The 25,834-nt window shown below is 43.1% G+C and overlaps 1 protein-coding gene across 20 annotated transcripts in view; it reads right to left on the bottom strand.

Moving 5' to 3' along the window:
• Window positions 1–18,817: 18,817 nt before the first annotated feature.
• The window catches only part of LOC138745024 (cadherin-11-like), a 193,918-nt gene continuing 186,901 nt past the window's right edge, over window positions 18,818–25,834 (bottom strand). For all 20 annotated transcript variants that reach the window (XM_069902059.1, XM_069902047.1, XM_069902063.1 and 17 more), the window contains one exon: window positions 18,818–20,289. In XM_069902059.1, the coding sequence (XP_069758160.1) occupies window positions 19,796–20,289 (494 nt within the window). In that variant the 3' untranslated portion in view covers window positions 18,818–19,795. The remainder of the gene's footprint in view (window positions 20,290–25,834) is intronic.

Below are 25,834 nucleotides of genomic sequence, written 5' to 3'. Positions count from 1 at the left end.
TCAAGATGTTACAGATTCCTGGGAAATCCCCTCATCCTTCTAAATGCCAACGAATATTGTCGGAGGTGACTCAATCTCTCCTCACAGGCTAACCTCCTCATTTCCAAAATCAACCTGGTGGAGCCTTCTCTGCACTGCCTCCTAAACTAGTAGATCCTTTCTGAGGTGAGGAGACCAGGTGCAGCCTCATCAGACCCTGTACAGTTGCAACAGATCATTCAATCTCAAGGGAAAGATCCCTGCCTAAATTTAAAGGTGAGAAAATATTAGATTTCTAAACAAGGGCTATAGAGAAAGGGCAGGTAAAATGCTGAGAAATGTTATATCAACCACAAACCTATTGAATGGTGATGCATACAGGAGGAGAGACATCACTGTTTCCGCATCTTGAGCAATTATGGTCAACCTGATCAGGAAGGTTAAATGTTCAGAAAGTTAAAATGATAGATACATCATAAAGATTGATTTATATACTCTCAAGACATACTACTTGTGAGAAGAAGTTGTGAGAACAACTTAACTATTGTGGTTGAAATAAAATGTCAACAGTTGTTAAGGGGAGACCAGTTAGTGTATCCAGGTTCATTGTGTTCCGAAATTGTTGTTGCAATATTGACTATATGCCATATCTGTCAACCCTTTTTGAGACCAACATGTATATAAAAGCTTTCAAACATTAAAGAAGCCTTCCAACCTTTAAATTAGATTATTACTCAAAGAGCAAAATTTCAAACCATGACAATATTAAAGAATTATAGCATAAGCATTTAAAATTCAGCATTTCAACCCACTGGTTAATTGAATTCTGCACCAAGTTTTCACCCCTATTCCTCACATTAACATTATTTTATGACGACGTTAAAACATTAAAACATTTTTATTTGAGATATTGAGTGATTAAAAAATGAATCACAATTAATCGTGTGATTACAAAAAGTAATTGTAACTTAATTGTAGTTTAAATTGCATTGTAAATCAATAGTGGATTGACAACATTTTTGAACAGGAGGAAAGGAAAATACAGTGGTTTTGACAGCGGAGAGACGGGGGGAAGAGAGAAAGAGAAAGGAGAGAAAGAACGAAAAAGTTGGTGACGATGATTCATGGAGCGCAGGAAAATGGCAAATGTGAAAGGAGCATGTCGATTAAAGAGTGGAATTGGGTGAGTGAAGAGTCATGATAAATGACCATTCTACCCCTCAACCAACTCTTATGAGAAAAAAGAAAGAGCGAGAGGGGGCAGAAGAGTGAGAGAGAGAGATAGAGACAGAGAAGAGTGACGGATAGAGAGTCAGGAAGTATGAGTCACAGCGAGATAGAGAGAGAAAGAGAGAGACAAAGGAAGAAAGAAAGAGGAAAAGAGAGGAAGAGGGAGCGAATGAGAGAGATGGGGAAAGAGAAAGAGAGAGACAAAGGAAGAAAGAAAGAGGAAAAGAGAGGAAGAGGGAGCGAATGAGAGAGATGGGGAAAGAGAAAGAGAGAGACAGTGACTGTAATAAAGAGAGACAGACAGAGAAGTAGAGAGGGGAGAGATAGAGAGAGGGGGAGAGGGAGAGCGAAGGAGAGGGAGGATTGTTGTCCTTGCTTTGTTCAAACCTACTCTGAGCAATACCTTATTCTGTTGTAGTTACTTGCTGGATAGCTCACAAGCAAATGTTATGACTGGATCTCACCATGAGAACAGGTGGTGGGACTCAGAGAATCAGGCATCATCTATGGAGAGAAAAGGTCAGTCAACATTTTGGGTTGGGACCCTTTATTGAGACATTCATGGCTGACTGTCAGCAGCCATGTGAGCTCAGAAGCAACGCCATGGACATTCGCATCTCCAAGTTCAAAACGTTCAAATGTCAAATTTATTGTCAGAGGATGTATATGACATCTGATATAACCCTGAGATCCTTTTTCAGCTGACTAGGCAGAATTTCTAATTACCAACAACTGTAAACAGTAGTCAAAGAAAGAAAGAATTGTGAAATAACCAACTGTGCAAATACAGAAGCATAAATATTCAGTAATAAATAAATAATAAGCAGAGAATTAGCCCTTAAATGTGTCTCTGAATGTGTTCAGTAGTCTGATCGTTGAACCTGGAGATGCAGGTCCCGTGGCACCTGTACCTCCTTCCTGATGGCAGCAGCGAGGAAACTCCTGAGGAATTTGAGGAACCAACATGCTTTCTTCACAATGGCATTAATATGATGGGTCCATGGCAGTGGCCTCCAGGAATTTAAATTTGCTCACCCTCCCCACCTCTGACCCTTTCCCCCCCCCCCCCCCAATGATTTCTGGATCAAATGCCTCTCGTTTTCCTTTTCGAAAGTCTAAAATCAGCTCCTTGGTTTTGTTGACATTGTGTTCAAAGTTGTTGTTACACTATTCAGCCAAGTTTTCCATCTCCCTCCTGTACGCTGACTCATCACCCCTTTTATACAACCCACAATCAGCAAATTGGTATGTGGTTTTGTTAGCGCATGGAGTCGCACAGTCATAGGTATAAAGCGTGTAGAGCTGGGGGCAAAGTACTCCCGTGCTGATAGAAATTGTGGAGGAGATGCTCTTGCCAATCCGCCCTGACTGGGATCTGGAGGTGAGGAAATCCATGATCCAATTGTACAGTGGGGTATTGAGGCCCAGCTGCTGACTAGTTTTGAAGGGACGATGGTGTTGAATGCTGAAGTATAATCAATAAAGAGTATCGAGATGAATGCACCTTTGCTGTACAGGTGTGCCAGACTTTTGTGAAGAGCCAGTGAGACAGCATTCACCCTGCACCTGTTGCCACAGTAGACAAATTGGAATGGATCCATATCGCCGCTCAGACAGAAGCTGATATGCTTCAACACCAGCCACCCTAAACACTTGATCACAGTGGATGAGTCCCACTGGTCAAATTTAGTTTAGACAGGCTACCACCAGTACAATTGAAGCCTGTTTGAAATGGGTGGGTGTCCTGGGTAAACTTGTACCTCTCACTTGGTTCGTTTTAGATTGGTCACAGTGTTTGAGCTACCGAAAGAAAATAGACACACACGCTGAGAGCACTTCAGTTTCTACAGATGTTTATTACAAATTCAAAAGCTGATTTCAAACTACAATATGCAAGCCCTTCCCAATTATACTTATTAATGCCTGGACTGGACCCAACTGCCGAAGCGAGGCAATGACCGCACACTTGTAGTTGGTTGTCGGGGCGCCGGTAGCAGCTTCTCCACCTCCCCCAACTGGGACGTTGGCTGGACTCTAGCAGTTCTTCTTCTTGCTGAGAGATGTTGCCGCCTCTCAGAGAGTCTCAACTTCAGCAGCGTGACCATGGCTTATATTACCCCAAAACTGCTTACCCAAGCACTTATTCCCAGCCCAGTAAGAAAGATAAGCGAGCAAGCTAGCATGCTAGGCTTCTATCGAAAAACGTAATTTTCAGCTTATCACTTTGAATACAATGGTTTATTTTGCATCAAGGCTAGGCCTCTGACAGTCTGTGACCAAAACAAGCTGGAAGATTAAATGTTCTTGGTACACAGATGTCCTTTCGTCAGATAGCGGCATCTCTGACCCCTCGGTGGAATTTAGCTTATGTCTGCTGATTCTAAAACACAAGCAGGTTCTCAGCCTTGCAAAATCCAGAGCTGCAAATTTTTTAAAAAAACATGGTTTAAATCCTCCATTACAGTGGGTACCACACCATCGGATTGAGATGTTGAAGATATCGGAGAACACATTCTCCAGTTGTCAGCAAAGGTTTTCAGTACTCTGCCAGGTACTCCATTCAGACCAGATGCTTTCCTTGGGTTCACTCTCTGATACTCAGATACTGACAGTAGAGAATCATCAGGGGAACATGGGTGAGGACTGGCTCTTCCTTGTTCTCGTGGCCAGTGGCTCAAATTTTGGTGAGCTTGTCTAGGAGTGACGCTTTGTTGCCTCCTATTGCACCGGATTGACTTTGTAGCAGGTCATGGGATTTAGACCCTTTCACACCTGTGGTGATACCACTGTATTACTATTGGTTACCATCTTTGTATGTACGGCTGGCCCGCCTCTGTGCTAACTGTACCAGTGACTCCTCCCCTTGGAATCCCCTAATAAAGGTTGTTATGCCCAGACTCCTACCCCAGTATGAGCTCTGGACTCAGGCCAAACAACATGAGTGTACATACAGTTTTAAGCAATTAAAAGCCTACAGTTCTGCCAACTTCTGGCCACATCTTTGGATAATTGCTAATCAACAGCTATCAGGTTTCCTTCATTGTATCCGTTCTCATCCAAAATCTCCATTTCGTCCAGGAGATGGTGTTCCTACCATCATACCTGCCCCCTTTGTAGTGTTCTTCATCTCTGAACTTGAATGCCGGTGATCTGGCCCTCCGCAGGTTCTGGATTTAGTTCTAGTTGGGGAAAACCTTGAACAATATGGCATCACACTTGTCCTCAACTGTTTTAACAAAGTCCAGAATGACCCTGGTGTAATCATTTAGGTCCTCAGCTGAGTTCTTGAACACAGCTTGTAGCTGCGTAAAAAAAAATCTCTGCCCATGTTCATGCAATCAGCACCTGCATCGCTATTTAGATCAAGGTACCTTCATTTTAATTTTAGCACTGCTACATTTTTCATTATTGCCAGTGGTGGTATACATGCTGTTTAAACTGTTCACACCGCTCATTGCTTTCAATATTTTACAAGCCTGCCCTTCGTGACTGCCTATTAACCATACAGCTCTCACACTGAGAGCCTGCTCAGCTTTGCTTGGCTTACAGTCCATCCGTCACTAAATACTGAGGTGATGTGTCTCCTTTTTGCAGTCGGAGCACTCACTTCCCTAAGCTTGGACACTGGTGATGGATGATCTTAATCACGTCAGTGGTAGCAGTTCTTCCAAATTGTCTCACCTCTCGCGGATCACTCACATTTTGGAGCTCCTTGCCCACGACCTGCATAACTATTAAATTGCTCATTGGCCAAAATTCTCTGCTGCACTTTGAAGCTGGCTCCATCAATGGCCTTCACCACAACCCCCTCACCCCGTTCAACAGTTAAACCTCGTGTCTCCCACTCTGCACACAAATTTGTCCCAGCCAAGAGACACAAATACTAGTGATGGTTCAGATTCTTCAATGCCACCAATAACCTTCAGCTTCTTGCCATGAATATGTAATCTTCTACAATCAGCTTGATGATGGAGATGCAAATGATGAGAGTTTATTGTCAAACACATCACTAAAAGCTACAGATGTAATTAAATTCTTGCTTGCTGCAGCCACACAGGTAATTAAACACATGGATAAACAATATATAGAAATTAACTTAACGCAATTTGTCACAAGAGAAGAAAAAATAATAAATATAAAAGGATATATAAATATTCAGTTGGAGTTAGTGAAATACTATGCTGTTTCAATAATGCAGACAGATCTTTGCTGGTCCTGGAGCCATTTATGGTTAGGGTTAGAGTGGTACAGGCAATTTGGTAAAAGCTCAGAGGGTAGATCTTTTAAAATTTTATATTTACTTTTTAAATTTAGAGATATAGGATGATAACAAGCCCTTCCAGTCCATAATCCCATGCTGTCCCAATACCCCAATTAATCTGTAAACCTATACATTTTTGGAGGGTTGGAAGAAACTGAAAGACCCAAATGAAGCCCACCCATGGGGAGAACTTAAAAAACTCCTACCGAGAGCAGTGATTCGAATGCAGGTCATTGGCGCTGTTGTCGTGTTATGCTAACTGCTGTACTAACCATGTTCCCGTTGATGAGGAATTCCCCCCCCCCCCCCCCCCACTCCGGGTGTGGAAATGTCAAATGCTAGAGGTCAGAGGTTTAAAGTGAGAGGGGAAAGTATAAAGTAAAAGAATGGTAGCTGCATGAAACCCACTGCAGGATAGGTGGGGAATGATATAGCAGTAACATTTAAGAGGCAGTTGTTCTTGATCCTGACCCCAGAGAGAGGAGGGCAAGGCTACTGGCCCCCATCTTGACAGCAGTTTAGAGGAGAACAATTGAGGTGTAAGGTCTGGCTACATCATTGTATTGCACGGTAGCAGCAAAGCATCGGACCAGAAGTCAATCCAGAGGATCATTAAAATACAGAGAATATCACTGGGGTCTTCCTTTGCTCTATTGACGCATTCACCTGGAGCAGTGCTTAAATAGGACTCAAAGAATTATTGAGGTGCCTTTCCATCTAACGCACAGTATCTTTGACCCACTACCATCAGGAAAGGGGTACAGGAGCATCAGGACTGCCAGGCTGGTGAATAGTTTCTTTCCACAGGCTGTGAGACTGATGAACGGTATCCTGTCAACTTTGGTCTCTTATAAATGAAATGAGTAAATTATTCCAAAATATTTACACATATTTATTTTATATTATATCTTTATGTATATACAGTACAAATCCTGCTATCCAGACTTCAAGCAACTGGCAGCCTCAAGCAAGCAGCAAAAAAATCGCAGAAAATAAATAGGTAAAAACTTGGCATGCCTCGACATTAGTTCTCCAATCACACAAAACACAATCTCAACCAACCGGAAAATTCACTTATCCAGCATCTACCAATTCCCATTATTGCTAGATACCAGGGGTTTCACTGAATGTGATTCTGATGTACTGTGCATGTGTGTGCACTGTGGTCCGGAGAAACACTGTATCATCTGGCTGTATACGTATATTTAAATAATAAACTTGAACTGGATAAATCGATCAGGATTAGTCTTCTTTATCCGTGCCCCTCATAAGTTTTAGTACACAAGATTTGCCATCTTCCAGTCAGCTCATACCTTGCTTGTGCATGGCAGAGATGTTAAAATGTCAGCCAGAGCCACAGCAATCTCATCCCTTGCCTGGGCTAAATCTCACCCAGTCCTGCTGTTCCAGTCTTCCCTCACCACCAAAGGCACACTCCCACTATCCTGCCATCACTATTCCACCTCACTGCGCATCCAATAGGCCTTCCCGTCCCTCTCTTGTCTCCAATTCCAACCCAATCCTTTCTCATCACTGCACACATCCCACTCTATCCTCCATCACTCCCTATCAGATCACAGAGTGGAGAGTACCAACGGCTTTGAAGGATATAGTAATATATAAATAGTCAAGTCAAGTCAAGTTTATTTTCATCTGATTGCACAAGTACCCCCTGACAAAACAGTGTTATTCAGTCTTCAGTGCAGACACACAACTAGACATAACACGCATACAATCAATACAGGACAAGTATTCATATAGTCTTGTAAACCAGGGGTTGTGAGTTCATTCCTCACTGGAGCCATTTTTTGCGAGGGGCACTGGGCAAAGTGGTGACTCTCTGTCTTCTTCAGTTAAAATATTTCATGTATGTTACATTCTAAATGTAGTATTACATGACAATAATGGAATGTTTAACCTTTTAACCTTTAATCTCTTTACCAACAGGAGCAGTTGAAAGATGCTGTGTGCAGGTGGAAGGGGTCCTCAATGATTTTGTGTGCCCTCATCAGACAAGTATTTCAGTAAATCACATCAATTGTTGGGTGGGGTGGGGGATGGAGACTCCAGTGATCCTCTATGGTCCTGTGGATTGACCTCTGATCCATTTCTCTGCATTAACTGTTCCACACTGTGATGCAGCCGGCCATGATGCTCTCAACAGAGCTACTAAGGAAGGATGACATAATGGTGGCTGGTAGCCTTGCCCGCTTCAGTCTTCTCAGGAAGTTCTGTGGCTGTTGCACCTTTCTGATAAACAAGGAGATGCTGTATGTCCACGACAGGTCACTAGTTAAGTGAATCCAAGGAACACGGTGTTCTCCATTCTTTCCACTCCAATGTTGTTGATATGTAGTTGTGGGTGGACATTCCTGGTTCTCCTGAAGTCCACGATCATGTCCTTCATCTTGTCCATGTTCAGACTCAGGCTGTTGCTCTCGCGCCACATCACCAGATTTTCCACCTCTTCTCTGTAGTGTAACTCATCTCTGTAGCTGATGAAGCCAACTACCTTTGTGTCATCTGCAAACTTGATGATGTTGTTGGAGCTGGATCTGGTGATTCAGTCATCGGTCAGCAGCGTGAACAGAAGCAGACTGATCACACCACCCTGAGGCATGCCAGTGCTAAGTGTAATGGTTCTTGGCATTTTGTTACTAACCCAGGCAGACTGTGGTCTTTCTGTCAGGAATTCCAGAATCCAGTTACAGAGAGGGATGTTAAGTCCCATCAAGGACAGCTTCTCAACCAACTTTTGAGGAATAATCATATTAAATGCTGAGCTGAAGTCAATGAGCAGCAACCAGGCTTATGAAGCATTGTCCTCCAGGTCAGTCAGGACAGAGTGAAGGGACAAGGCTATATTATCGACTGTGCAATGGTTTCTTCTTTAGGCAAATTGAAATGGGTCTTGATGCGTTCCATCACCAGATGCTCAAAGCATTTCATAATGGTGGAGGTCAGTGCCATGGGCCGGAAGTCATTAAGCCCTGTAATTGTTGCCATTTGGGTAGTGGATGATGGAACGATGGACTGCTGCTGTGAGGAGCTGAAAATCTCCATGAAGACTTCTGTCAATTGGTCTGCACAGTCCTTCAATACCCGTCCAGGTATGTTGTCTGGTCCTGCCACCTTGAGAAGGTATATCTTGGATAGGGTTCTCCTCACCTTGGCCATGGCTATGCAGAGTCCAGTTCATCAGGGGGTCTCGGAGCTTTCTTTGGGGTTATCCTGTTCTTCGCATCAAACCTTTCATCGATATGTAGTCTGTCTGGAGGGGAAGTGTCATTGACCTTAACTCGCAAAGTTGACTGGTGATCCATTGCAGTCTTGATCTCTTGTCATATGCATCTTTTGTCGCTGCTGTCACACAGCTGTCTGTAGATCTTCTGTGCATACCCACGCTTTGTCTTCCAGATTGTACAGGAGAGTTCAGCCCTTAGTGCCATCCCATCCCCTATACAGAAGGCAGCATCATGAACTCTGAGAAGGGACCGGACCTCTGCATCCAACCATGGTTTCTGGTTAGCACTGGTTGTGAAGCATTTGATCTCAGTGACATCCTGAATATACTTGCTGATGTAGCCAGTCACTGAGTTCATGTACTCCTCTATGCTTACATGACCATCGTAGGTGGCCACTTCCCTGAAACAGCTCCAGTCCATGGTCTTGCAGCGCTGTTGTGCACCACCACCCCACCACCCCAGCCCCACACACACAGCCATGTTTTGATCTCCCTGAAAACTGACCTAGTTTGCTTTGCCAGTGATCTGTACACCTGGGTTAGCAAGATAGATATTTGATCCGAGTGACCAAGGAAGGGCAAGGTGCAGCCTTATGCGCACCAGGGATGTTGGTGTACACCCGATCCAGTGTATTCTCTCTTCTGGTGACGTAGCTGACGTGATGTTGAAACTGTGGCAAGACCGTTTTCAGGTTAGCGTGATTGAGTTGCCAGCAACAACCATGGCACCGCCAGGGTGGGATATCTCGTTGCCACTGCAACAGGGGAAAAGGATATAATTAGAGGATGAATTAAGTCTATGTGAGAACACCTAATTAATAAGTAATGACCCACTAAACAAATTGGGAGAAGGTTTGCTTTCGGAACATGTAAACTGTGATTAAAACCTTTTATTATTGTGTCATTAATTATAGAGCAAATGCCAGTTGTCTTGCAGATTTCTGCCCATAAAATGAATGATTTCACCTCCTCAACATTTCAGCTACCCAGGGACAAGATTCCATGAAGAAAAGAGGCCAATCATTCTGTCTTCACAATCATTTTTTTTGAAAGCCACAGCTCAAGAGTATGCAGATCTTTGAGTCAGCCCCTAAAAATCTCCTCCACTTCAAACATCAGGGATAAATTCTGCATTCAATTAAATTTAGAACTTTATCAAATTTGACATAGTTTTACAAATCAGAGAAGCACAGATTTGAGAAGCAAATTTACATTCTTGTTATGTTATAGACATGCTTTGATTGCTTTAATTATTAAAAGCAAACCTTACCCTTTCTATTCACACTCAATTGGAAACATTAACCTACCATTTTGCTTTTCCAAGAGATTTGAACCATACATGTGAACACACAGTGAATTTCTCCCAAACATAAACCACCTTGTTTTGGAACAAGACCTACTCCAATGTGCTGGGAGGAAGGGGCCGGTGTCATACACCAACAGGGAGGAAATGGATGGAGATCGAGAATCTGGAGGGGAGGTGCCAGGAAAACAATCTTGCTCTCAAAATCAGCCAAGTCCAAGGCATAGGAAAGAAAGTCTGATGCATCATACACTTGTTTTTCTTGACAGGACATTGGTGGAGAGAGTTAGCAGCTTCAGGTTCCTGGGAGTCCACGTACATGACAACAAACTCTCATCTCATCCTCTCAGAGCATCCACTTTTTACAGCCTCAAGATATTAACCTTTCCTCTTCTTAAGGAGTCTCAGGTAAAATGAAAGGAAGTGATATTGAAAAAAATGACATTGTCTGAATAAGTACGAACCATAAAAATATAAAATGGAAGTAGCAGTGATGGTTATGAAATCAACTAAGGTATCAAATTATTCAGTTCGATACAGAGTGAATAATATGTGTTGCATGACTGAATAAGATTGGATAGATTGTTGGGACATATGGATCTGCAATTGTTGTTTCTTCTTTCTCATTTGATTTGTGTGACATTGCCATCAAAGGAAGTAAGGACTGCATCAAACTAATTTCATTTCAGGATGTGTCGATCTTGTGCAAATTCGTTCAACAATACACTTGTCTCCAACATTGCAGAAAGTTGGTCTTGCGGCAAGGAATGCAATTTGCTTCAGGGAAAAAAATAAGAAAGCAATAGCGATCTCACGGTAAATGGAATAGAGCATGAGATCCTGATGGTGGAATTGGAGAAGGCGGCGATGGTGTAGATGAAATGAAGAAGGCAGCTAGAATTGGGCAGAGATTGGTGGGGCTGCCTCGAGGAAGAGTGGATAGCACAATGGTGCAGCAGTTCGCACTGCCTCTTCATAACTCTTGGGACCTCAGTTCATTTCTGACCTCCAATATTGTCAGCATGGAGATTGGTACAAGACCTCAGAGTAGAATTAGGCTATTCAGCCCATCAAGCCTGCTTCACCACTCAAAACGTGGCTGGTGTATTTCACCTCTCATTCTCCTGCCTTCTTCCTTTTACATTAATCAAAAACCAACTAAAAAAAAAATCAGGAAATGGTCATCAAGAAATGTCAATGTTGAACCCTGAGATTCTGCTGGATATTCCATTTGTTTTCCAAAATTCCAATGATCTGCTGGCCCTTCAGTGTGTTTTACCCAGTTGCATTATACTTTCAAGACAAAGGGACTCTCTGGTCCTGATGTAAACACAGCTTTATTCACACTCTGTCAATAATGCAAAACTTAACTTAAGATCTGACAATCTGTCTGAGTCTCAAACACTCATGATTGTCTCCTTTTTCTTGCATTAGATAGAAAGAACATCACAGGCCCATCGCCCACAATGTTTTGCCCGACCTTGTAAACCTACTCCACCATCAGTCTAACCTTTCCCTTCCTTACAGACATAGCGTTCCATTTTTCTTACATCCATGTACTTATCTAAGAGTCTTTAGAAGCTCAAGCCTCCAGCACCATCCCAGCAAACCATTCCAGGCACCCACCACTCTGACCTATCTCTGACAACTCCCCTAAACTTTAAACAGATCTGCTCTGGTGCTTGCTAATATCACCCTGGGGAAAAAGATTCTGGCTGTCCACCCTATCTGAGAAGTTATGATCTTACACATCTCTATTAGGTCATCTGTCATCCTTTGTCATCCATAAAGAAAACTCCCTAGCTCTGTCAACCTTGCTTCATAAGAAATATTTTCCAATCCAGGTAACATCTTGGTAAATCTCATCTGCCCCTTTTCTGAAGCATCAACATTCTTCCTGTATTGATGCAACAGAACTGTGAATATTTATTATCTATCCATCATTTGCATTTATTCTTTTTTTTTTAACTTATTTATATTATGACACTTTTCTTTCTGATGAAGTTCCTGGTTAGCCACAAAAAGTAAGAATTTCAGAGCAGTTGTGCATTGTTTAATGTGGAATGGAATAAACTTGTCATCAATTATCAATTAGTACATTTTGGAGACTGTATGTACTGTTCCCATAGTGGAAGGAGTATCACTCACCAAGCTTCTTTGCAGAAACTTTAAAAATGCCTGAGGTGAAGAGTTTTTGGCCCAAAGTATTGACACTATTTGCCTTCCACAGATGCTGCCTGACCTGTTGTGTTTCCACAGCATTTTGTGTGTTGCTCCAGTTTCCAAGCATCTATTATCTACAAAAAATGGCAACCCTGATGTAATGGCAGTGTTGCTGCTGGGGTGCACCCGGGATTAAGGAGGACAAAGACACAGCATTGCTCCGAAGGGTTTATCCGCCGAGTCTTAATGTGGGCGGTTCCGTACCAGTGTTAAACCACCTGTTGGAGGTGCTGGCGGTGGTTTTAAACTACAATCCTGCCCAAGGTGGCAGCAGCCAGCAGTCTCTGGGAAGCAGCAGGCTCGGTGCAAGGCACCAGAAATGGGGAGAAAACCACCTATTGAGAAGGAGAAGTAGAGGAGACGACCCCACAGGAAAGGTGACCACGGCAGTGGACCAGTGAGGGGCTGCGAGAACCACACAGACTGTGGGTGACTTGCAGTCAGGAAACCTGCATGGGCAGTGGGCTGCTGGAGATGGGATCATGGGAACCAGATATTAGAGCTAGGGTGCTGAGGGCAAGAAGGCCTCCCGAAGGACCTGAGGCACTAAAGGCTTCCTGACCGTGTTGGAGGTTGAGATCTGAAGCTCGCGATGCCAATGGATCTCACAGGAGTCTGTGTGGCTGCAGAGGCTGCAGCAATGCTGGAGGTGAATCCTCGGACACTCGGTGACCCTGAAGGATCTCTCATTTGCTTCTCTTTCTCTCTTACTGTAAGTGACACCAAGCGACACTAATGGCCACTCTTTGCCTTACAGCAGGCAGGAACAATTTTGTGTACTACTGCCTGACTACTGCAGTCATTCTCATTTTCCAGGTTTCTTGTTCAGGATTCCTAATGCTGATATATTCTTACCAAGCCTTGATTTTATTTTATGTCTGTGGTAGAGGTTTTGAAGTAAATATATTTGAGCCAAGGGGGAGCTCCATCAAAGAGGTGAGGTAGACTGCCAGTAATTTGTTTTGCATGAAATTCTTTCATATTGATCCAGCTTCTGGTTCGGTAGCTCCAAAGCATTGGACCAGATGTCAATACAGAGGATCATCAAAACAGTTGAGATTATTGGGGTCTCCCTTTCTTCTACTCACGGCAGTCACCAGGTGCATGACTTAAATAGGGTTCAAACAATTATTGAGGACTATTTATATCCAGTACATTGAATTTTTGACACACTACCAGCAAGATGGAGGTACAGGAGCATCAAAATCCGGACTGCCAGGCAGGGAAATAGCTTCTTCTCACAGGCTGAGAGATTGACAGTATCTTGTAACCGAGTAAATAATTCCAAAATATTAATATATATTTGCTTTAAATTATGTCGGAATGTTTATCTGTGATTACCAAGTGCAGTCAGAGAAATCCTGTTTCACCTGGTTGTAAATGTACAGTCAGATTAGGATGTAGTTGAACTAGATCTTCCCCTCCAAATGTTAGGGCTCACTTGGTCTGATTCACATGGACTCGTTTTGAGGTCACTGTGACCTGAGCAAGACACCAGTACAAACTACCTCCCTCACAGCCTTGTAACCATTGATCTGGAGTGAGTATCCGAGGGAAAAGTTTTTCTTGATATCTGCTCTGCGAGAAGCTTTTCATCTGCTGAGATCTGACACAGATATTGAGGGCAGATCGATGATCAGTGACTGGGACCTCTCACTTACTAGTCAATGAGCATCAAGAAGCTGTGATTCCAGCAAGTTCATCTTCAGTGGCATGGTGCATCTTCAGAGAACGGATCAAGCCTTTTGAATTTTGTCTTTACTCAGTGTCTTGAGGCTTTGTACCTGTAGGATTATGCAGAAACATAAAATCAGAAGAAAAATATCACATTTATAAAATAAAATGAATTTTATGAAATAAAAATTTAACAGATTCTGTCTGCTGGGAAAACATCTTGTCAGAGCAAAGGTTCAATGTGGATCCATGAGCATTGGTGCCACACAGTCATATAGTCCAGAGATGGTTCTATAAAATTATTGATTCATAGAGACACACAACAGAGAACTGACCCTTTAGTCAACCATGTCAAGTTCCCACTATTCATTTTAATGAAGTGTCTGACACAAAAAGTCAACAATCCTTTCTCCCCGACTGATGCTGCTCGACCCACTAAGTTTCTCCAGCAGATTGATTTTAGCTTCAGGTTCCAGCAGCTGCAGTCTCTCAAGTGATCCACCTACACGATTCCTCTCAATCTCTTGAATCCCTCCTTCTTACACTCATCATGGCCTGCTCCTACACCACAAAAGGACTGCCTGCACAATTTAAATGCCGTCTACAAATTGGCCGATGACATCATGGTCATCGACAGAATCACAGACAACAATGAGGAAGCATACAGGAGGGAGATAGATCAGTTCGTTGAGTGGTGTCACAACAGCAACTTTGCCCTCAACATTAGCAAAGCCAAAGAGCTAATTGTTGACTTCAGGAAGGGGAATTCAGGAGATAATGAACCAGTCCTCATCGAGGGGGTCAGCAGTGGAATGGGTTAAAAGCTTCAAGTTCCTGGGTGCTAACATCTCTGAGGATCTCTCCTATGTCTCCATGTCGATTCAATGGCAAAGAAGACTCACCAGTAGCTATACTTTGCAAGGCGTTTGAGAAGATTTGGTAGGTCACCAAAGACTCCAGAGAGTTGTTAACATGCCAGCGACATCACGGGCACTGATCTTCATTCCATCAAGGTCATCTACAAAAGGCAATGTCTACAGAAAGCAGTGTCTATTCTTAAGGACCCATATCACCCAGGTCATGGCCTCTTCACACTGCTACTGTCAGGGAAAAGGTTCAGGAGCCAGAAGATGAAAATCCTGCAGCACAAGGACAGATTCTTCCCCTCTGCCATCAGATTTCTGAATGGATAATGAATCATAGACACTTGATCCTATTCTCTTGCACTATTTATTTATTTGAAAAGTGACTTATAGCAATATTTACAATGTGGTGCTCCCACAAAGTGACAATAAATTTTGGTTCTGATTCTGGAGTGTGAAAGTGCTGGAGTGCAGAGTGTGGATGCTTGGAAGCTCTTGTTCCAGCCTTATGATAGTACAGATTCTATCACCAATGTGTATATGTATAGATTGTAGTGTAGGATTATTGTGATTGGCTGAGAGCATAGCCACGCCTACTGGCAGGTCTTAAAGGGTTGTTCCTAGCCAGACCAGGTCATTCTGGACTGGTCGACCTACTTGTGATACGCTCCAGTCTTCTAGTTAATAAAAGCCTTGGTTTGGATCAACAAGCCTTTGATTCTTTCGACACGCTTTACAAGCCTAGACTCTGGACTCGGGATTTCACACTCATTCAGTCACCTGCAATCTCTGGAGCCTGTCCTGGAGGGTCACGGTGACATTCAAAAATCTGCCAACTTTAACGGAATCTGTTCGTCCAGGACTTTGAATTTTGAGGTTTTCTGTGATCTGTCAGTTCAGGGATGCTGTGAGGTTTCTGCCCTCCACATATACACCCCCACTTTTGAATATGGATTGCTAAATCGGCCCCCAAATTAGAGAGAAGAGCCTGTGGTAGCTGCAAAAGTTGCTGTCAGCTGTGAACCAATTATTGGCAGCCAGCCCTCTGGAGAGACAACATCCAAGAACTCAACTGGGCATTTCAGACCAGGCATCCAGTCCTGAGTAGATGCTGCACTCCGGGTGCCATCTCACAGAGATGGTTAGATCAGTTAAACCTCTCAGGTGGATATGATGGATTCCTGTCCAAAGCAACAGACTTTCTTGCAGTGAGCTAAATCATTCACCATCCCACTATCAACATTACTGTTAACTGGTCCAGCCACTCGTGGCACTACCTCACAGTTCCAATGATCAGGGTTCATTCCAGACCTTGGGTGTAGAGTGGCCATTCCAAAATGAAGGAGGACATGGTCATAGGTTGCTATATACACACACATATATTCACACAGTGTGTTTCAAAACAAATTTAATAAGATTTAAATAGTATTGCAAAAACAGCAAATGCAAACACATTGTTCTCCTTTTGGAATGGCCACCCTACTTGGGTGCTGTCTGTGTGGAGTTTCCACATTCTTTCCTTAGCTTAGTGGGTCCCCCTCCTATATGATGCTCCAGTTTCCTTCCACATTTCCACATCCCGAAGATGTGCTCGGTTAATTGCCCGCTGTAAATTGGCCATGATGTGCACGGTAGATTCTGGGGAGAGGGGAGCGATAGGGGGAGTCAATGGGAATGTGCGGAGAATTTTTAAGAGTGGGTTTAATGCAGGATTAATGTAAATGGGTGGTTGATGGTCTATATGAACTTGATGAAGGGCCGGTTTCTGAGGTGTGTGGTTCTCTGGCTCTCGTGCCTTGCTGCTACTGAAGACAGTTGAGATACAAAGTTGTAGAAGGACCTTTCCATTGTGGGTCACTGAAGAGTGAGACAAGGATGGTGTGGTTGGAATATTTTGTCCTTCAGACCCAGGACATTCTCATGAACTGATTTCATAAGGGATGGGGAAAGGAGAAGATCAGGAAGTACCTGCACCCTAATGGATGTTCAGGGTGAACCAAAACACTTCCCAATCAATGACCATTAGTCCCTCTTGCAATAAAACAATGAAATAAGGTTTAAGAGACACAAACATGAGACAGAAGCAGGAAAATATGCAGATACTGGGGTTGAGGGCAATCCACGAAATTGCTGGAGTAACTCAGCGGGTCACATAGGAAGGAAAAGGCAGTCGACATTTCAAGCCTGAGACATTCATCACATATAATATTTCTGACGAAGGGCTCAGGCCCAAAACATTGGTTACCCTTCAATTCCTATGGATGTTGCGTGACGTACTGAATCTCTCCAACATGTTTCTCCATTGCACATGGTAAGTTTTACTCTACTGATTATAGTGGGCAATAATATTCCTGTCCAGTATGAAAGGAACCATAAGTTCTGCCATTTGGTCCACGCTAGAGGCATGATCCTCCCATGTGCAGGATTATCACCTAACAATGAGGCTGGCATGATTAACAGGTTAGTGGCCCAGGTTCAAATCCAGCACTGTCCATAAGGAGTTTGTGCATTTTCCACATGTCTGCGTGGGTTTTCCTGCAGGGGGCTCCAGTTTCCTCGCACCCTTAAAAACGTACGAGGGTTGTAGGTCAATTGGGTACAATTTGGCTGCATGGACTTGTGTGCTGGAAGGGCCTGTTACCATGCTGTATGTATGTCTAACACTTCCGAGGAAGAATTCGATTAAAGTTCCCTTGTTCTCCAAGAAATAAAGACAAGCTCTCTTTCATTATTATCTTTGAAAGAAGCTGGGCCTTCTGCTTCACATCTTAATCCCAGCACCCCCTTCAGCCATCAATTCTTGTTTATGGTCACGTGTCCTGAGATACAGTGAAAAGCTTCATTCTGCATGCGTCGCAAAAAGTCACCACCCTCCGTCAATAGTTTGGATTTAAAAATTGATAGAAAACATCGAAATCACAAAGTAACAAAATTTCTCATGACAAAATTAGAGTACAAGAGTAGGGGAGACTTTCTCCAAGTGTACAGGGCATTAATGAGACTATTCCAGTGAGTTGGAAAAATCCCCGAGCTTTGGTTTGATTCTTGGAATGAGTGATTGAGCATATTGGGTATGAACTCAATCATGAAAATTGAGGAATTCTGAGGGTTGTCAATGTGCCTCAGATCATCACTGACACTCCCCTCACCTCCACCAATACCTCGATACCTCCGGAAGACTGAGAAAAGCAGGCAACGTGTGAACAGACTCATCCCACCCTGGCCACATTCTCTTCTCTCTCCTCCCAAGTGGAAGATCATACACCACCAGATTCAAGGACAGTTTCTTTCCTGCTGTTGTCAGATTCCTGAACAAACCACTAAATGCCTGCTTGCTTTTAGGTCATACCCTTTATTTCTACACAAGTTTCTCCAGCACTTTTACGAATTGTACTACGATCACAGCGCCTGCAGACTTTCCTATTTAACTCCAGTAAATTGACGTTGCCTTTGTAGTGTTCAAACAATTATCTCTCCATAACTCTCCCTTTACATTCTGTGCTGGGTTTTTTTTTCCCCAGTTGGATTTCTCACAAATCAAATTTTATATCTTATAATCAGTGTGTACAGAGTTCCTTGTTTAAAAATGATCTCATGTTAAACAAGAAAGTCTGCAGACATTGGCGGAGAAACTCAGCAGGTCACACAGCATCCATAGGAAGTAAAGTGTAACCAACAAACCCAGGAACACAGCCTCAAGATTCATCGAGTACAATTAAGACAGAGATGAGGAACAACTGCTTCTCCCAGGGACTAATGGATCTGTGGAATTCTCTGACAAAGGAAGCAGTAGAGGCCACCTCGTTAAATGTATCCATGACACAGACAGATAGATTTTTACATGGTTGGGGAATTGAGGGTTAAGGGGAAAAGGCTGAGTCCACAACCAGATCAGCCATGATCTCATTGAACGGCAGATGGCCGACTCCTGCTCTTATTTCTTATGCCCTTACGCTGTCAATCCTTCGCCAATCTGATTGGTTTGGTGACCCACGGTTTCACATCTCAAGCCCCTACAACCCTGCACCATTGATAACAACTTGTAGAAAAATCCTTTTATTGTAAATTTTGGCTTCTCTGGATGAAGCGCAATAATAATGCAGAAATACAATGTCCATAAAATAGAATAGTGATGCCTTAACATTTTGTTGCCTTTCATATTATTGAGATTCATGTTTTTTTTTACTAAAATAAGAACTTTTAAGATTGTACAAATCGACACATAGAAATGACATAGACATCAGACATTTGTCACTGCAATGGGAACAAATTCTGTGCCCGGAACATATTAAACACAATACAAGGCCAAAAAAAAAAGGTTTACAAGATTTAAACAGGAATAAGGTCTTGTTCTTTTGTTTTTGCAAAGACAGATTTGTTTTGTGCCCGTCAAAGCTTTCAATGTCACTGCAAAATGTAGCACAGGGAATACTGTGTCATGAATGTTAAAGTTTCATTCATGAAAATCTCCAATACTTAAGGCTCAATATTCAGGCTGTGTTCTTCTCTTGGCACCTTCCATTTCCATAAGTCTCAAACTTTTGCAGAACTTACTGCTTGATTTTCCTCTCTCCTTGCTCTCTCTCTTGCCCCACAATAACTGACCTCAGATGGGTTTTTTTGTATTTCTTTTGAAGCATTGGCCATGTTTCGCCCAGAATGCTCAGTGCGATCTCAGAGGAAGCCGACTCGATTGTTTTGCTTTCATTGTCTGATGATGGGAGTGGGGTGAGGTTGAGAGGTATTGGAGGCAGGGCACAAAACAGGTGAGCGATGGAAATGATTTTGGGTTGGGTGCAGCCATTTCACAGTATCCATCTTTGAAACATAAAACGTCCAACATTTAAAGGATGGAATCATGTGCAAGCTTCCTGTGCTCAATACAATTGAGCATATATCAGAAAAAAAGAAAATAAAAAGAATGTATATCCGCCAAAGATCTAGTCCAGCGTTCCATCTCTCAAAAGTTGTTATCTCCTTATTGTAGAAGTTTTAAGGCCTGTCTGAGATGCTAATTGTTAAGAATCATCACAGACATCTTTCGACCCATAGAGGTCTGCCAGCCTCTTAAACCGGGGTCCCCAGCTGTTGAGATAATCGTAGTTCAGGTCAGATTCTGTGCTGGACGATTCCAGGGAGCTGAGGGAGCCGGCGACTGATCCTCTCCCCTCATAGCCATAGATCTGAATGGAGTCATAGGGAGGGGCGGTGGGGTCACAGTCAGCCTCTTGGAGTCTGACCTTGATGAAGTCATCAACGTCCACGCTGTTGGGGGCTGGACAGAAACCTTGCCTGGGGACGAACTGCAGCTCGGGCTTGATGTCTTTGCGTGGCAGGAAACCATTGAGGCCGTCAGGGTTCTGCAATGTGGCAATGTCGAAGGCCTCCGTGTCTTCCTCGCCTCCCCCTTCATCATCGTAGCTGATGATGTTCTCCCGCACATCCTCCTCTTCAAAGACGATCAAGGGCTCTTTTTTCTGATGCCTCAGTGTCACAAACAGAACCACAATCACTGCAAAGGCAGAGCAGACAGGAGAGAGGTCCAGTTACCAAGGGCAAGCAGTCAAAGTTCACATTTATTTTCGGTGTACATACATGACATCACTCATAGCACTCAAGCAACTGGCAAATGAGATCTCGAGCAAATCAGTGGGTCAGGCAGTATCTGAGGCGGGAAATGGGCAGGCAACACTTCATGTCAAGAATCTGCTTCAGGACCAAGAAAGGAAAAAGGGACTATTGGAGAGGGGGGAGGCCTCAGTCGGTGATAGGTGGATGAAGGAGATGTGTCAGGTGGTAATTTGTTCAATGCTCAACACAGTGACCCAACTAATGGAGCTGCTGCCTTACAAATGCAGTCAAAATCGAGACCAAAAGTGCTGACTGGGTTGAGTTTGCATTTTCTCCCTGAGACTACGTGGATTTACCCCGGTTGCTCCAGTTTTCCCCCAGATCCCAAAGCCATCCCTGTGTGTGGGTCAATTGTATGCTGTGAGCTGGCCTGACAGAATAGGGCAGTGGTAGAATATGGGGAGTGAAACTCCTGCTGTCATACAAATCAGGCTTCCCTCTGCCCAATATCTCCTGCTGTCCCACTGCCAACATATTAAAGAACTCATCCCACCCCGGTCACCCTATCCTCTCCACATCCATCCCCCCACCCCCACACCCTTCTATCCGGCAGAAGATAAATGAACTCAAAAAGTAACCTACAGATTGAAGGACAGTTTATTTTACTGCTGTTATCAGATACTTGAATGGAGCCCTCACTGATAAAAGATGACACCTTTGCTCATTTAAATAAATTTCTCTGTACCCCGCACTTTGTATCACCATACCCTGCACTCTTTGACTTACTGGAATGCAGCACCCTGCGCTTTAGTTTTACTATTTTGGGTTGGGTGCAGCCATTTCACAGTATCCATCTTTGAAACATAAAACGTCCAACATTTAAAGGATGGAATCATGTGCAAGCTTCCTGTGCTCAATACAATTGAGCATATATCAGAAAAAAAGAAAATAAAAAGAATGTAAACTGAAGTTCACCTGCCTAGATAGCATGCAAAACAAAGCTTTTCACTGTGTTTCATTACACATGACAATCAATTTCAGCCAATGGGCCTCTATGCTATAGTATTCTGGGATTCAGTGAGCGTTCAATGACTGTACTACCTGGACTTTTTAAGTTCATTGCCAGACCTCAGACCCACGCATGGCTTATGAGCAATGGGTTTGGATGTTCTTTGTGGGTGATGCCCTGGTCTGAAAACATTTGCTCAAGGTGGCAGATTCTGAAGATTCGAGGACAGATGCAATGAGTAATAAATGCTGACAGAAGAGTCTGCTAAAAGCTGGAATCCAGAGGAAAAAAAAACAAACTGCTGGAGAAACTCAGCAGGTCGAACAGCATCTGTGAGGTGAGGTGAATCTGTCTAGGTCATGACCCTGCATCAGGGACTGAGAGTGGCAAGGGAAGATAATTGGTATAGAGGGAGAGAGAAGAGATAGGGGCTGGAAGATGACAGGTCGACTAAGGAGGGACGAGGAATAAATGCTGGTCTTGCAGTCAACACCCAGATCCTGAATAATGAATAAAGAACAAAAAATGTTTTATAGAGTGAAGGGAAACTCTCTAAAACATTTATAGAGTTCATAATATTCTTTTTCTCATGACCACTATTCTTTTACAAATCACCTTAAATCCTTTGTTCATTGCATCCACATTACCTCAGGAGCTAGTGGTGACAAAGCATATTATAATGCTTTTTCTGATTGGTAGGTGAGACGAAAACTCAGGGGAGTAGGTTTAGGACAACGATGAGGAGGAACTGCTTTTGACAGAGAGTTGTGGAATTCTCTGCCCAAGGAAGCAGTGAAGACTGACTCATTCACTGGATTGAAGACACAGTTAATACAATTTTGCATCGTGAAGGATTAAAGGGTTATGGGGAACAGGCAGGTAACTGGAGCTAAGTCTACGGCCACATCAACCATGACTTTATTGAATGGTGGAGCAGACACAAAGGGGCGGATGGCTTACTCCTGCTCGGATTTCTTATGAAGCAGAATTATTGGGAACATTCAAAAGTCTGCAGAATGATTAACAATTGCTAGGGCAACCCATCAAACCTGTGCCAGCCCCATGTCCTTTCCCTGTCACCCTCCAAAGAAATGTTTCCTATCAAATTACCAATGGGTCTGCTCCTACCACCTGTACAGGTAGTGAATTTTAGATCAATAGTTTCCTCTGCCTTTCTCACATCCTTCTCAGTTTTTGCCACTGCTTTGAATTTGATCTTTTGCAGCATGAACCACTTTCCAATATTTTGTTCACACATCGCTGTTACCTCAATGCTATTACACAGTGCCAAGGATTGAATACACTGCTACCTGTAAAGAGTATGTACATTCTCGCCCAACTTCATGGGTTTCTGCCAGGTATCCGGTTTCCTCCCACTTTCCAAATATGTATGGGCTTAGTAAGTTAAGTAGGTACAATTGTGTATTTAGGTGACACACGCTCATGGGATGAAAGGGCCTTTGCCATGCTGTATCTCTAAATTAAAATGATTTTTTTTAAATGAATGAAAATAAATCATAGATGGAGGTTTCTTAGCCCATTGCATTAATGCTGGTTCTCAGACCAATTCCATCTAGCCCAGTGGTTCTCAACCTTTTTCTTTGCATTCACAACCCACTTTAAGTATTCCCTCTGCCATCAGTGCTCTGCGATTAGTGAAGGATTGCTTAAGGTGGTATGAAGGTGGAAATAAATAGTTTGAAAACCACTGTTTTAATCATACCTCATTGACTCGTTATGTGCATGGTTTCATAACTCCAAAGGAAATGGGCCAATGACAATTTTTCTAAAGCAAAATATTTCAGCAACAATTGGGTCTAGAGCAGTGTTTCTCAACCTTCCCACCCACATCCCACCTTAAGTAATCCCGTACTAATTACAGAGTACCGATGGCCTGGGGATTACTTAAAGAGGTATGTGAGTGGGAAAAGGTTGAGAACCATTGATTTCCCTGTAACCTATTCATTTTCACATGCTGATCAATAAACGCCCACCCCTATGAATCTCCTTCTCCACATCGACAAGCTGCGGGTAATTCACAGCACCCCAATTAACTACTGACCAATCCACACATCATTAGTACTATTACGAGGCATTTCATTTTAATGGGACTGTCATTTTAAGGGTTAACAAATTGAAGGCTAGTATAAGCTGTGACCATTCCCAACTGTGGAGAGAACCGAGTTTGGCAGCAACTAGTACAGGGTGCACCCACTTCAATACTTTTGAAGAGAAGAGATGTGTTGCTTTTATTCAGGACAGCTGTGGAGTGTCATGTGAAAGACACACTGAAAGGAATGGCACACTTTGTGATCAGCAGCCATTTTAAAAGAAGCTGCACTTTGAGCAGCAGCATCTGAAGGGACTGTACTGGAATGGCTCCATGTGGTAAAGGACAACTTGTTTGATTCTCCCTGTCCGGAGGAGTTTCGATCCCCACCATGACCAAAAGAAGGGTCATTTTGAAGGGGAATTAGTGTACCACACTATGACCAAAATAAAGGTCATTTTGAAGGGTGACTATTAAATTCAATTGTGACCAAAGGAAAGGTCACTTTGACTGACCCACATTTTGGTATTGGAAGCAGGAGAAATACTGCATTTGGATCATGACCCTTGTGATGGTCATTTTGGACTGACCCATGTCTGGGTTCTGGAAACATTGTGAAGTCACTCCTTTCTGTTCCCCTACAAAAAGAAAAAGGGAGTTGTGACCATCACTCGTATGAAAGGACAATCGCTCTGGAAGTAACTCAGCAAGGTTTCGTGAGTTTGTGGCAGTCTGCCTCTCAGTCTCTCCCTCCTCATTTGTAATCACTTCTTTGCCTCAGTTTAAGAGTCTTCTGGAATATCTAAGACTGACTGACTTTGGAATAATTTTCCAGAATTATGCCTAAGCTGTAATGGTTTGGGAATCACACACACACACACACACACACACACACACACACACACACACACACACACACACACACACACACACACACACACACAACACACACACACACACACACCTTCGCACATACTTTGGGGATAAGTTAGATAAGCTGCTATAAGTAATTAATAATAAAAATATTATTTTGAAAAACAACATTGTCATGGTGATTTTCTATCGCTGCTGGTTTGTGACGTTACAGCACGTGGACGGAGATGTGAGCATCCTGAAGAAACTCATGGGGATCACATGGAAAGCATTCAAATTCCACACAGAGAGTGCCAAAGGAGGGGGAAATCGAAGGTGGGTAGCAGCACTACCCACTGCATTATTGCACATCCCAGATACGTTCTAAGCAGCTGAGCATTAAACTTGAAATGAACACATTTTAGTACAGAGTTTATTGTCCAAACAGTTTAATGGGCTCATTATGTTCTGGTGCCCTGTGAAGAACAGCTGACACTAATGAGCTGTGATATTGCTTGAGGCAGTTGCTATGGGCTTTCTCTGACAAGACAAATTTAGATGTTACCTGTTGGAGAAAAGCAATATATCGGCATTGCACTCAGGGATTCGGCATCTAATGTGATGTAGGGCCATTGTCGGTTCGATGCTGTGATTTCCCCTGCTGTGTTCACACCCTTCCCACTGTGCAGCGGACAATTCACTTGGTTCATTAAAGGAAATTGAATGAGTGACAAAGGCACTTAAAGGCTCCGATTTTGAAATCTTAATTTTACTGGCAATAACAGGGAGGATTGCATAAAGCAAATTGCCAATTCAAGTTGGATACAAACTAAAATATAAATCTGAAGAAAAGTGAGATGGGAAATTCTGGTAAAGAACGAGGATCCCACTCTTTCCTCTGCTGGGGATAGTGGCAGGAAAGTTGCCTTGTGTTTGGGGATCTAAATCAGATGAGGGAATGAGCAATGGAGTAGAGTCCAGGGACAGGATTAAATTGGGTGAGGGGTTGAGTACATAGTTCTGTGGAAATGGTGATGGAGGTGAACAGGGAGGTGAAGAAAGAGATCTTTACACAGAAATCCCGTGATATTGCTGTAAGAAATACCCGGCATTAAGCCGACTTTGGTCTTTTACACAGAACCAAAGAAAGCCAGCGTAATGCCAGGTCAGTGTGACATTTTACACAGCAAGCTGGCATTCCGGTGGCAAAAGAGGCAGAACGTGTAACTCAATAGTGTCATGTATAACATATGCGTCTGACATATGCTTCTACACAAAAATGGTGGTAGATCTTGATGTGAACACATATACCACTCTTAGAGCACAACTACATTTAATGTGCATGGTACATGACTTCATGATGCGCAGATGGACGCAGAATCTTGTGAGCAACATATTCATGTGATCAGAAATACATTGGAAGATAAAATGAAGAGAAACAGAGAGATGTTTAATGCAAAAAGGCACACGAACCATAGGTGCTGTAGATGCAGAAAGGCGCACAGACCATAAGTGCCGTAGACGCAGAAAGGCGCACGGACCATAGGTGCCGTAGACGCAGAAAGGCGCACGGAC

Source organism: Narcine bancroftii, chromosome 10, assembly GCF_036971445.1.
Source record: "Narcine bancroftii isolate sNarBan1 chromosome 10, sNarBan1.hap1, whole genome shotgun sequence".
Taxonomy (NCBI): Eukaryota; Metazoa; Chordata; class Chondrichthyes; order Torpediniformes; family Narcinidae; genus Narcine; species Narcine bancroftii.
Note: the sequence above shows the minus strand (reverse complement) of the source record. Positions and strands in the feature narration are given on the sequence as shown.